The 13,653-nt window shown below is 41.2% G+C and overlaps 1 protein-coding gene across 1 annotated transcript in view; it reads left to right on the top strand.

Annotated features, from left to right (window-relative positions):
- The first annotated feature begins 223 nt into the window (after positions 1-223).
- PSMD11 (proteasome 26S subunit, non-ATPase 11) overlaps positions 224-13,653 on the top strand; it is a 28,683-nt gene continuing 15,253 nt past the window's right edge. Inside the window, exons 1-3 of the mRNA XM_006211995.4 lie at positions 224-374; positions 2,717-2,818; positions 7,941-8,065. Of these exons, the coding sequence (XP_006212057.1) occupies positions 284-374; positions 2,717-2,818; positions 7,941-8,065 (318 nt within the window). The 5' untranslated portion in view covers positions 224-283. The remainder of the gene's footprint in view (positions 375-2,716; positions 2,819-7,940; positions 8,066-13,653) is intronic.

Here is a 13,653-nt window from a genome sequence, read left to right as displayed (position 1 = left end):
TTTTGGGTTGGGTGGGGACTTCCCTTGGGCTCCTATTGTTAGGCACTGCCTCTTTAATTCGCGGGGAGCCGCTAGGCGGTGCTGGGGAGCCTTGCATGGGGGCAGCAAGCTCTCCAGCGCCCCTCCTCACTCCTCTTCCCCCGCCCCTCGGAGAGACTACAACTCCCGTGGTGCTCTGGGAGTGGGAAGGCGGGGCAAAAGGAGAGGGACGCGAGGGCGGGCCTTCCGGGCGTGTGCTTCCGGCGTCGGCGGCCGTGGCCGAGGACGGTGTGAGAGCGGTAAGATGGCGGCGGCGGCGGTGGTAGAGTTCCAGAGAGCCCAGTCTCTACTCAGCACCGACCGGGAGGCCTCCATCGACATCCTCCACTCCATTGGTAAAGGTCGCCGCGCCCCCTCTCGGGCCCCGCCGGCTCAGCCCGGCCTGTGTCGGCCGGCGGCGGCGGAGCGGGGCCGGGCTAGCCGGCTCTGGTGCTGCTGACTCACTGTGTGTGTGAGGGGGGCCGGGTCGGGGGCCCAGGCCGCTCGGAGCTCCCTGGAGCCTCCTGGCTCCCACCCCGGTGGGAAGCCCCCAGGCAGCCCCGCCGTCCACTCGCCGGCTGCTGACTCATGGTGGGCTCAGCGTGGGGTGGGAGTGGGCCGAGCCGGGGCCCCACCACTCCCCGGTGTGGTCTCCCGCTCTGGCCCGTGCGGGCTGGCCGGGGACCGTGAGCGGTGCCGGCCGGCGGGCTTGTTGCGAACTGGGCTGAGAGCCTCTAGTTGCGGGCTTTGGTGAAACCCGCTCCGGACAGGCATTTCCCGCCGTTGTTATCAGCACAGCCTGCTCGGGTGGGAGTGCGAGCGCTCTGCTCTTGGAGTTGCGTTCCGCGGGACGCTGGGAGCTGCTACTTCTCCCAGCCCCACCGCAGAGGCTCCACTACGAGGGGACCTCTTCCTGAGTGTGGTTTGAAATACCGAGGGGACACACACCTCACATTGGCATTTGGTTTGGGGAGGTGGCCAAGACGTTCCTCTGCCCCCGTGTAGGGTGTAAGCGAGATGTTTGGGGTGGGACCGCCCGGCTAGAGGAGATGACTAATCGCCCTAGTCTCCCTTATTGAGGTTGAAAGTGAGTTCGGGGAGTTAGTTGTCAGCCGCGGAGTTCAGGGAACTCTTTGGAACCGGCCGGCTGCACATTGCTGGAGAAAATTAAAGATAAATTTCTTAGCACTGTAGTATGATTGTCTTACGCCTTGCACACAACAGGAAAACTGAAATGGGAGCCCCAGCCGATCGCTTCCGACAGTTTTCTACTGGGATTCAGGTGTGAACAGAAATAAATTTATGATGACAGAGAGGGCTTTTAACATTCATGCATAAAGGGTTCAATTAGGGCAGGGGCTAGCTCTTCACTGCCCATGTAGTAATGTGACATTTTAAGTGTAGCTTGAGAAGATTAGAATCGTATCAACAAGTAGTATGAGAATGCACGTGTAGGTGGGACCTCCAGGATGTTGGCTTTTATGTTTACTCACTAGTTCGTTGGTACTGCTGAGTTGCCTGGAGGAAGGACAGTGACATAGTCTTGATGTCTTTATTTTGAGGCGGGGGTACTAGGAAAGAGGAAGTGATGCATCAGTGAATGGATGATATTGGTAAATAAAGGGTGTTTCAGTTTAAAGTTCTGGTCTTGACTTAAGTCAGTTACAGTTACAGAACCAGTATAACAATCACTGTTATGCATTATTTTTAGCCCGTGAATACGGACTATTGTTTAGAACTAATGTGAGAAGCATGGATTTTAATTTTGTGCCTAGTGCCTAATATTTTGTCTTTTATAAAGTAGGAATTATGGTAAACATTGTAATTAGAATATTTCTTGCTTACCCACTATATTAGGAGAGAGTTCACTGAAAGCTTCCCTGTTAGAGCAAGCTTGAGTCATGATGGTTGACAGCCTTACTTTTTCCGGACTCCATCATGGAGTATCAAAAGCTGGGTTTTGTCAAGTCATGATGCTTTGTAAGAGAAATGATAACTAGTGATGATCACTAAAATTATGACTACAAACTTGAAGAGGCTGTTCAATGTTTGAGTGGTGGAATAGTTATTATTAACTGTTGAAAGTGGAGCAGATAGCACAAAGTTATTTTAACAGGTCCTGAATCCCTTATAAAGTAGCACTCCCTCTTAAGGATCACACTGGAGCTTTGACAGGATTGCTTTTCCTGAATAGCTTTGTAGAATTGTTTATCCCTACACACCCATCAGCCAAGTTTATTGAAAGACCTTTGACTTTATAGTTACCAGTAACTAGGTCACTTGATTTTAGTTTGTGGCATGTAAATGCACAGGTATGTTTAGTATTTTCACGTAACATAGCGCCTAGCAAGGGGCCTCCCCCCACAAGTGTGAACAACTTGTTTTGTTGGAGTTCTGCACCAACTAAAGTGACTTCAACAGAAATCTCAGGGTATGTGGGTAAGGGAAATTCTAAATGGCAGAATGAAAAGTCACATTTAAAATTAAAAGGAATCCATTTTTATGATTTACACGGGGCATGTCCTAAGTGATCATCTTGCTTTTTCTTGTTAGAGGATTTTTGTTTGTTTTTTAAGGCTTTCTTGAATTTGTCTTTTGGCAACTGCTTAAATTTGTAATGGATCTGGTGAGGGTGAAATTTCCCTGAGTCCTCATTTTCTGTCAGAATTTTAAGAGGGTTTGCGTTTTCCTCTCCCAGTGAAGCGTGATATTCAGGAGAATGATGAGGAGGCCGTGCAGGTCAAAGAGCAGAGCATCCTGGAGCTGGGGTCTCTCCTGGCGAAGACTGGACAAGCTGCGGGTAAGAGCTGCGGATGGGTTGCTTTCTCTTGTACCTGAAATGCTGGGTGAAGTTTTGCTTTTTCGTTGGGGAGTGGAGGAACATAGGAATGCATCCACACAGTTTATTGATGGGGTAATTTGATTTTATGGCCAACTTGTTGAGCTTCAGTTTTCTATCAGGAAATTAAGAGGCCTTTAAATTCAGTTCTTTCATGGATGAGTTTTGTCCTGCAGATGAGGGGAAAATCCTGTTCCTATTGGGATATAGTGACCTGTGATTTGTTCCTGGTTTGGGTTTTCACTTCATTCCCTGACATGTGGTCAGCAGCAGCGGCAGTCTTCAGTGATTTCCACAGAGCTGTTCCAATGTGTTTAAGGTGGATAGTGACTCTAGGCCCCTGCCTTGAAAATGACTAGGGATTTTGTATCCAAGGAAGTGGCTTGCTGTTCTTTTTTCGTGATACACAATGAGTAAGAATGGAGAGAACCTCCCCAAGATTTCTCCACTGATACCTAGCGCTTTGTGCCTGTTGTTGCCTAGACTGAACTTTTGACTTTCCTGGCTTGAGATGCTATTCTGATGATGGGTGTGTCCTTGGAATGACAGAGTCCTATTGACCAGGAAGGGCCTTTGACCAGTAAAGTGGTAATAGTATTTAGAGAGAAGCCTGCTTAAATTTAAAATAGATGACTTTTGTCAACTTTAAAGTGAATTTAGAGCTTGTCTGATTAGAATGGATTAAGCTTTGGTAGTGACCTCATGAATTACTTTGCCCCAAATTATGTTGTTATCCAAGAGAATGATAGGTATAACTTAGCAAAACTTCTTGCACTTGAGAATAAGATCTTTCCCAGTTAAAGATGATAACTTATTAATTATTAGGCTCAATCAACAGAAAGTTGAGTAAAGTTTTATAAAATTGGGAGGATATGTTTATATGGATCTTGTATCATATTTAAAGTATTAAAAATACCTGTAATTTAAAAAAAACAGTTTTTGAGTGCTTACTATGATTTAGTTACTGGTTTAAGCAGAAACAGAATTTAGCTTATTGACTGCTCGAAACAATTTGGTAAGGTAGATACTGTTACTCATTTTATACCTGAGGAAACTGAGCACAGAAAAGTTAAGTATCTTGCTTAAGGGGACTCAGCTAGTATGTGGGAGAGTTAGGATTTGAATCCATGGATGGAGTCCTGCTTCAGCGCTCGTGACCTCGGGGCATAATGGCTGTTGCTTTTCCATCATTATTCACTTACGGGTTATCAATGGTAGGTGCTGGTTTTTTTGTGTTAGGCTGACTTGTTTCCTGTTTAATGTATTTCTGGATTCCTTTTGCCTGTCAGTTAATTTGAGCTTGAGGGTTGTAGAACAGTTTTGATAATTAGTGCACACAAAATATAATTAATGAGGTAATTTTCCTGAGATAATTAGAAAGCCAGGTGAAATGATTTTTCTTCTGTTGAACTATCCAAATGTCTGTTTTCCTCCAGGAGCATAGATAATTAAAAGCAGCATGTAGTATAGTCAGTGTTTCAGAAAATTTGTCCCAAAATGTTACTATTTTGCTTGGAATTCCTGTTGCATGCTTTACTCTCTCCTTATTCCTTGCCCTTCCCTGCCTGTGACCTATACCTGAGAAGTCTATAAGTGTACAGCTAAACCTATTGGAATTTGACAGATGAGTCGTTAAGAAGTTGCAAAAACATTTCCAGGTTCCTTGTCATTGTTTTCTAAGAAAGACTTTGATGAGTATAGTAAGGAAGCTTTGGGGCCTGTGTTCATTTACCTGTCTTTGCTATTAATAGTTGATCAGTTTGTGGTGTTTCCTTTGATTTTGGCTTTCCTGAGAACAGAAAATATGTCTGTTCTATTAATTTTCAATTTTGCTTTGTTATGCTTTTAGTATATGGCTAGCACTGCGCTATGTGCTCTACTTAGAAAATTTAAGAGAGGGTTCCTAACAGACAGCAGTCACTTGGGAATTAGTGAATACGACAATGTCTGATGGATAATAGTGACTGAAGATAGTGCTGATCATCGGCAGACGTGATGCCTCAGCTCAGGATCTGTCGATTTCATAGCCTGAGACTCTTAAAAGAAATATGTTGAATTCTGTGAGGTTCTGAAAAGGAATTTCTGGTCATACAGTTGCAAATAATTTCAGTAAGAATAGGATGAAGAAGTCAATATGATTCTATGAGAATTAAAAAAAAAAGAAAACAGCATGTGTGAAAATGGAAAGAAATAGGGAATATGCCCAAGAATGAGTAAGAAACAGTAGTAGACTAAAATGAAAAATGAACTCTTTTGGCAACTGAGGGGTCACTTGTTTCTCTTTTGGAGTAAGAAGAATAGTGCTTGGAGAAAATACTGTAATGCGAGCAGATGCTAGAGAGAAGGGCAGACTTCTTAGCTCATGTTTTACTTCTGCCTTTTCCAGGAAGGAACATGATTTTCAAAAAAAAAAAAAAAGATAGAAATAACATCAGAGAGAGAGAATTAAAGCCAAAGCAGGTGAGAGGAGAGAATCTCTTTGAATAAGTTCAGGGCTCTAGGCTCTGACAACTTCTGTCTTTTACTGTCAGAAGAATAGTTCTAGCAGGTGTATTTTTAGAACCACTATTATTCTGAGAAAAATCATGGAGGATGGAGAAGTGTAAGGAAACTGAGGATGGGCAGACATTATTCCACTTTTCAAAAAGGTAATGAAAAAAAAAATTCTAGACACTGTAAACTGGTAATCATCAGTAAAGTTCTGGGACAGGTTATTTGATAAGTAGGTTTTAATAACTTAAAACAGTGGGTTTATTAAAAATAGACTATTCCAGACTCACCTTAGCTCTCTTCGGTTGGCCTTATCAGACCAGCAGATCTATAGGGCTTCACAGACAGTGGCTTGTCAGCTGTTGTTGTAAATAAAGTTTTGTTGGAACATTGTCAAGTCCACTTGCTTACATAGCACCTGGGACTGCTTTTGCACTATGGTGGCTGAGTTGAGTACCCACCACTGAGACCATACAGCTCACAAAGCCAAAATCTGGCCCTTCCCAGAAAAAGTTTGCCAACCTGTGGGTTAGAAGAATGATACAGACTGCATGTCTGATGTAAGCAGGGTATTCAACAAGTGGATCATTTGTCAACCTGGAGGGATGTCTCTAGTACCGTGTCATAGGGGTTTGTCCTTGTTCTTCTGGTCAGCATCTGGCATTATGGCTAAAGCCGCGTCAGAAAGTACATGACTCAGTACAGTAGGGGACAGGATCAAGATTCAGAGTTAATCGCCAAAGGCCAGCAAGGTTAAATTCAGTATGGTAAGTATAAAGTTATATATGTATACTATTTATCAAAACAGGAAGCGGGGGAATTACCTGTCTATGCGAAAAGATCTTATGGACTCAGTCTGAACAAAGAGTGCTATCAGAAAAAGCGAAGCATGTTGTCTTGTGTTACATGTGGTAGTCCGATCAGGAGAATTAAGCTATGACTGTACTGGTCAGACCCTATGTGGAACATTGTTTTGGGTACCACAAGTGGTACATTTGCAAACTCGAGTTTATTCAGAGGAGGGCAGTAAGGTGATACGGAATCTAGAAACCAGGACATTGGATGAACAGTTGAAATAGCTAAAGATGTTTAGCTTGGAGAAAGGGAAAGTGAGTGAGATATGAGTGACAGTTATCTTCAGATACTTGAAGCCAAGTGGAAGGAGGGTATAGACTTGTGTTTCAGAAAAGAACAGTTTAGTTTGACCAACATAGGAATTGTCTGCTTTCTGAATATTTCTGTCACTAGAATTGTTCAGAATTGTTTAAGCATAGTAGGAAATGCTGTAGGAGAAGGCACATTGCACTAGACTACTTTTAAAAAACCATGATTATATAACGTAATTGAAGTTTGCACAAGTGCAAAAGGAATTGGAGGGAGAGAAATCAGTGTAGCCAGGAGTTGGCATGGAAGATTCAGTAGGACTTTGGCTGGATTTAAAAGGATATCTAAAATTTCCATAGATTGGGGTGATGAGAGGGATTCCAGGTGGGGGTGCAGCATGAGTGAGGCATGGAAGTCAGTACAGGGGTGAATGGAATGGCAGGATGGGAGAAAACTCTCAGATTGTGGGAATCACAGGTCAGCACTGGGGAGTGAAGAGGAAGATGAACTTTTCCACTCTGTATAAAGTTCCTTTTATACCTGACACAGTCCCGTGCATTCTGTGACCACTCAGGCAGGTGAGGATTTCAGGACCCTGAATTAGCGTTCTCAGGAGGGGGAGGTTTGCTTGCCCTGAATTAGAGTTCTCAGGAGGATGAGTCTACAATTGGAGAATATTAAAGAGGCAGTGGCACTAAGGTAATTTTAACCTACATTTCGAAAGTACTTCCTTAGTTGTTTAGTTGAAATATTCTCTCATTTTCATTCTTGTTTCTAAAGGTGCTCCCTTAGAATTAGTATACCATCCTCTTTTCTTATACAAGGGGAAAAAAAACCTCTGTGGTGGACACCTTTTCTGTCATAGTTTAAGATTTAGGTTTTGCAGATTAATGAGGAATTTTAAAAGGTATATTATAACTTTAAGGGGCAAACACTCTTAACTTTTATGTGAAAAGTTGATTCATAAGAGTGCCGTGGAAATGACATTGGTAAAAGGCTAACCCGGGGAGACTTGAGGAACGGAGGAAAAAAGGGAAACTGGAATGGAAAATCTGTTTAAGGGGAACAGCTAAGACAGACTTGGAAATTAAAAATAAAAAATTTACTCCTATACTGTGATAATTTTGTTGGTTGTGGGGAAGTGATTTTAGTCCAGAGTGGCAGAGACATAGATATTTCATGTTCTAGAAAACTACTCTTTGAGAGTGTGAATATTTTGCTGTTTATCTTTCATTAAGATGAGTAAATGAGACAGAGGCACACGAGCTTTTCCCAGGGCCCTCACAGTAATCCAGTGGCTAGTTTTTGTTGTTAACTTACTTTTGCAGCTCTGTTACCTGCTAAGAATGCTTTAAATTCCTACTAAGTTTCATTTTGACTTATTTCAGTGACATAAGTCCTGATTTTATGTTCTTGGGTATTTTTTAATTGGTATTTTGTCCCTAGTTATTGACGTATATTTTTCCTGTCTGAATTGCCTTCCACACAGAGCTTGGCGGACTCCTCAAGTATGTGCGACCCTTCTTGAATTCCATCAGCAAGGCTAAAGCAGCTCGCCTGGTCCGATCTCTTCTTGATTTGTTTCTTGATATGGAAGCAGCTACCGGGCAGGAGGTAAGCTACTTTAATAACAAGGTAGACAATATGGAGCAAAGTCTTGTTTCAGTGGAAGAAATGCCTGCACTGCGGTGCTAATGTGGAAGGGACAGCTGGGAGGCCAGCGCAGGACTTATCATATCAGTTTCTCTTTGTTACAGGGCATTTGATATTTTGGGTCTGTTCTATGCTTTGCTTTGTAAGTGGAGATTGTCAGTGGTCCCTGGAATCCTCATTACATCAGGGTCACAAACTGATTCTTGTCTTTGAGGTATTGTATTGCCACACCTTTGTAATGTTTTCTGTGTCTGTGGTACCTTTCATTCTGTGTCACAGAGCTCTTTGTGAGCACTAATTAAGTCTTGTGGCATCCCTTCTTGGCATATTTTGTGCTGCATTGACGCCTTTACTGAGGCGTGAGCATCCATCTGTGTGTGTCGCATGTGTGCGGAAGTGACTGGTATACCTGTACATGTCCTCTACAAGTTCAGAGGAGACCCTGAGATGTGTTGAAGGGTGCCTCTTTGGAATCACTGAGCCTCTTCCAGTTCTTTTCAAAGATTACTGTATTTTCTGCTGTTCAGAAGGAGATACTCCCAAAGTTAAAACTCATCTGTAAAATATGGCAGATTCAAGCAGGGTGTATGGTGGTTGCTTGAATGTCTTTGTAGGGAGAGTATAGTCTTTTCTATAGATGTATTGATGAGCACTCATTGAGCGCCTGCTATGTGTTAGGCACCGCTGCAGGTACTGGGGATGCGTTTGTATTAACATATAGTTACTGATCATGAGGATTACATTTTAATGAGGAAGGAAGGTAATAAATATATAAAATGTCAGATAGTATAAAGACAGGGGTAGGAATTGGTAGTTGGTTGTTTGCCGTAGCCTCTGTGGATGTAAAAAATACAAAAGGGCTTAGTGGATGTTTGGTAAATAATGAGGAACCTCAGAAACCTAGGACATATGGATCCCATTTTGAAATCATGTCTTTTGTAAAATGTGGTTTCTTGCTTTAATGATTCTGAAGCCTAGTTTAAATACCATTATCTAACTTTGTAGAAAATTCATTTGTTTCTGGCAGAACTGTTTCGTGATAGTAGATCAAAAGTAGATGATGTTTAGATGTCTGCCTTTTGAACCAAACTATTAGAATTATTTTTAAATTAAACTAATTGAAAAAGAAATTTAAAAGAAAAAGTGTTTTTTTTTTAAAGGATATTAGTCTTATCTAACCCTAACTTTTTTTAAAATTGTATTCTCATGAAAAAGTGGTACTCCATCTTTTGTTTGAATTAGGGTGCCTTAGAAATGTCAGCTTGAAATAGATTAATAAATGTTACTCGGAACATTTTAAGTAGACAAAATTAATTATCCAGACTGCTGCTTTGATACTGAAGTCTCTGGAATTTGTCCCTTCCCATAACATGGAGCTGACTCAGTGGTTAAAACTACATTTGTGTAATGATCGGTTCTCCTACTCCTGAATCCAAATCATCCAGATCACAGTGTAGTACTCTCCTGTGGTTGACTGGTGGGCTTGGCTGGCCTTTATCATGTGGCTCCATGTCTGGTGAGGCCCTCCCTTTAACTGTGTGTGTACATTGCAGTTGTTCATCGTGCTTTACTTTTTTGTTGGCTGTAAACCTTCCTTCCTGTTCTAGGGTGGAGGGAAACACTCAGCTATTGTGTCATTTTATCATCAGTGTCATCTTAGTGCTAAGTAAGAGCTTTCAGGGTTTTTTTGTTTGTTTTTGATGATTAGCAGTTTAGCTTTTCATCAAGAGCCAGAGTCTTAATCCACTTAGCAGGACTTCTTTCAGTAATTATTGTGGATTTTAGGTTATTTGCTTGTTTTGGAACAAATTATGAATCATCCAGGTGGTTTTACCTGCACCTTAAACTCAACATAGCCAACTTCAGCATCCAACTATTTTATTAAATTCTGTCAGTGCAACTTTCTTCAGTCTCTCTTCTCCATTTCTTTTGTATTTATTCTCTGTACAACTACCATCTAGTTTGGGTTCTAATTATTTCCTTTCTTTCCCCTGAAGTGTAGTTGATGTAAAGTGGGCTCTTAATTATTTCTTTCTTAAACTACTGCAGAAGCCTCATAGCACCATTTTCAGAGGTATCCTACCAAGTAGCCCTCTGAACATTTTACTCCTCTCCCTGTTCACCCCACCCTTCAGCAGCTCTCCATTGCCCACAGAACTAGGTATTTCATGTTTTTCTACAGTATGACTGAGCACAGCAGCCTCATTGCCTGATATTCTGCGAAGTGTACCAGCCATGTCCGCCATGTTGGATACCTGGCTGTTTGCTGAGCAAGCCCTGAATGTTGTCATGATACACCCTTCCCTTCTGTGGTCCCGTCTTGAGTTCCATCTGCTCCAAAATCTTCCCTTATTGACATCACTGTGATCTTAACTCTTTCAGTGATCCACGTTGTATTTTGTACATTATATTTCTGATTATTTGGCTTTGTTTGATGGTCACTTGAACATTTTTTTTATCTTCTTTACTGTAACATAGTCTCATTGAGATGAAGCACTGTGTATCTAGTACCACAGTGCCTTTCTCATTCCTAATTCATGACTGTTCCTTTAACCAAGGCTATAGCTTTAAACTGTTCTAGCCTTGAGGCATTTGTTTTTAGATCTTTTTAAATTGAGTTATAGTCATTTTACAATGTTGTGTCAAATTCCAGTGTAGAACACAATTTTTCAGTTATACATGAACATACATATATTCATTGTTACATTTTTTTTTGCTGTGAGCTACCACAAGATCTTATATATATATTTCCCTGTGCTATACAGTATAATCTTGTGTATCTATTCTATATATGCCTGTCAGTATCTACAAATTTTGAACTCCCAGTCTGTCTCTTCCCTTCTTGGCAACCCCTTCCCCCTTGGCAACCACAAGTTTGTATTCTGTATCTGTGAGTCTGTTTCTATTTTGTATTTATGTTCTTCTATTTTTTTTTTAAGGGTTCCACATACGAGCGATCTCATATGGTATTTTTCTTTCTGTTTCTGGCTTACTTTACTTAGAATGACATTCTCCAGGGGCATCCATGTTGCTGCAAATGGCGTTATGTTGTCGTTTTTTATGACTGAATAGTATTCCATTGTATAAATATACCACCTCTTCTTTATCCAGTCATCTGCTGATGGACATTTAGGCTCTTTCCATGTCTTGGCTATTGTAAATAGTGCTACTATGAGCATTGGGGTGCTAGTGTCTTCTTGATGTAGGGTTCCTTCTGGATGTATGCCCAGGAGCGGGGTTACTGGGTCATATGGTAAGTCTGTTCCTAGTCTTTCTTTTGAGGAATCTCCATGCTGTTTTCCACAGTGGCTGCACCGCCTTGGGGCATTTTTATACATCTTGGTTGCTCTCAGCCTGATCTTAACACAGTTGTTTTCTTCATATCATTTCATGTCTTCACTTATATCTCATTCCTCAGAGACCTTCCTTGATCACCCTGTCTAAAATACCCTATCTCTGCTTTACTTTTCTTCATATTTATTTTACTTACTAACACCTGTTTCCTACTTAGACTGTAAGTTTCATGAGGATCACTCCTGTGTCCTGTTCACTGCTGCATCTTTTGCACTGAGAGTAGTTTGGCTCAGAGAAGCTACATAACTAGGATTTGTTGAAGGAATGTATGGATTATGCCCTCTTCATGGTAGATGCTCAGGGGATAGTTTGTTGAATTAAGACTAAGTTTATTGACTTCAGATATAATAAGCTTAGGGCATTGTTACTTCATTTGTCTATGTGACTCAATAAATAGAAAATTGAGTATAGAAAATTGAGTATAGATCTACAGAACACTCTTCGGCTTGCCATATTCCTAAAACTGATAAGATTCAGGTTAGGTTCTAGTTAATTGCAGTACTTAGGTTTAGAGCCTAGAAAATGAGGATATATGTTGGGTGGAGTGGGGAGTGAGGACTGGGGTGGTTGGCCAAGGGAGGGGAGTAGAGAATTGGGATCAAGAGGGGAGAAAGAAGACTGAACCAGACGCTTGCCAAATAGTGAACTGAAATTCCAGAATTAATTTTACCTTCCAGGGATCTCTAGGGAGTTTCTGTGGGAAGCCATTTTTTGGTGTAGTCTATCCAAATGGAACACAGTAGCACCTTTTAAGAAACCTTACATCAAAAATTGTATTACCAAAACAGTTATTTCAATGCAAAAAGGGAGTTTGTGATAGAGAATTTCAGACTTAGAATAGTAGTTAATTTTTTCCCTTAGAAATTTAGCTAATATAGGCATTTAAAAAATGGTTAAGTGTATTGATTTGAAACTTAAATATCCAGTTTTGACCATGTCAAGCTTTTGGACTCAAGTAAGGGCTTCCTCCAGAAGCATGGGCCTCCTGTGTATTCTTATCCCCTTTCTCAGTCATTGTTAGCATTAACAAAGCACAAAGCCTATCATACAAAATAGCTGTGTAGCAAGGGCAACTGGCCTTTAAAATCTTTTCCTAGAACTGAAGCATTGGTTCCACCAGTTACAGTCCTAGATATTGCAAATATCTGTACCCAGTAATTGATGACAGATACACAGTTTATGTTGTAAAAATCTTCTACTCTAGGAGAAATGTCTGTATTGACCTGAATTTATTAAGCCTGGGTTGAGATAGAAAGAGCACTGAAGGAAGAATTGAGTTCAGGTCCCAGCAGCTGAACTTGGGCCAGTACTTAACATCCAGACTATGAGGGAAACGGGGACAGTGAGATGCTGGAATAGAATCCGGGGCCTCTTTAACAAGGGCTGTACATCAGCACGGCCAAGCTCTTACTCCAGACTACTGAATCAGGAGCCTTGGCATTCGTTGCTGTATTGTTTGAAAAAGCTCCCTGGGTGAAACTGATGGCAAGCATTTCTTAGCTCCCTGAGTCATGTAGGACTAAAGACTTTTATTTTTGTTTCTAAAAGTAGTCAGCAAAATATTTTCATTTCTATTCATGTCACAAAGAGATCTTATATTGAGTTTGACTTTTTAGGACATAACTCAAAACTCTGAAATTGTGATTGGTTTGCTTTTATTTTAGTTTTTGTAGAATTTATGAGGGCAGTTGAGCCGAGAGTTGGAGATTAAGTAGCCACCAGGGGGCTCTAGTGAGTTGTAAAGAGTTCATTGAATCTCTTAACTCGTGAAGCCTCCAAATTCCATGTAATGTCATCCATTTATCTGCTGAGCTTGGACTTAGGATCTAAAGGCAGAAGGTCTGTCAATTTGGATTATGTCCCTTCACTTTTCCCTCATAACATCTCTCAAGAGAACTTTGGATTTAGATGAAAACTTGTATTAGCGATTAGTTCTGTGGAAAGCTCAGTTTCTTTTACCTTATGCTCTGATTATGAATCTTAATATAAAATTTGGAGTAACAGAAGGGATACAAGATCTGCAGCACTTAATATGTTCTTTGTCACAGCTAATGTGTCAAGGATACCTGATGGTATGTCGACCATCTAGCACAGAACACTACTTTAAATCGGTTACTCTACATGTTACAGTATCGCTTGGGTAGCAGATAGAACTTAGATAGCCTTTAAATAAAGCTTAAAAGCCCTTTTAGGTG

Source organism: Vicugna pacos, chromosome 16 (assembly GCF_048564905.1).
Source record: "Vicugna pacos chromosome 16, VicPac4, whole genome shotgun sequence".
NCBI lineage: Eukaryota > Metazoa > Chordata > Mammalia > Artiodactyla > Camelidae > Vicugna > Vicugna pacos.
Note: the sequence above shows the minus strand (reverse complement) of the source record. Positions and strands in the feature narration are given on the sequence as shown.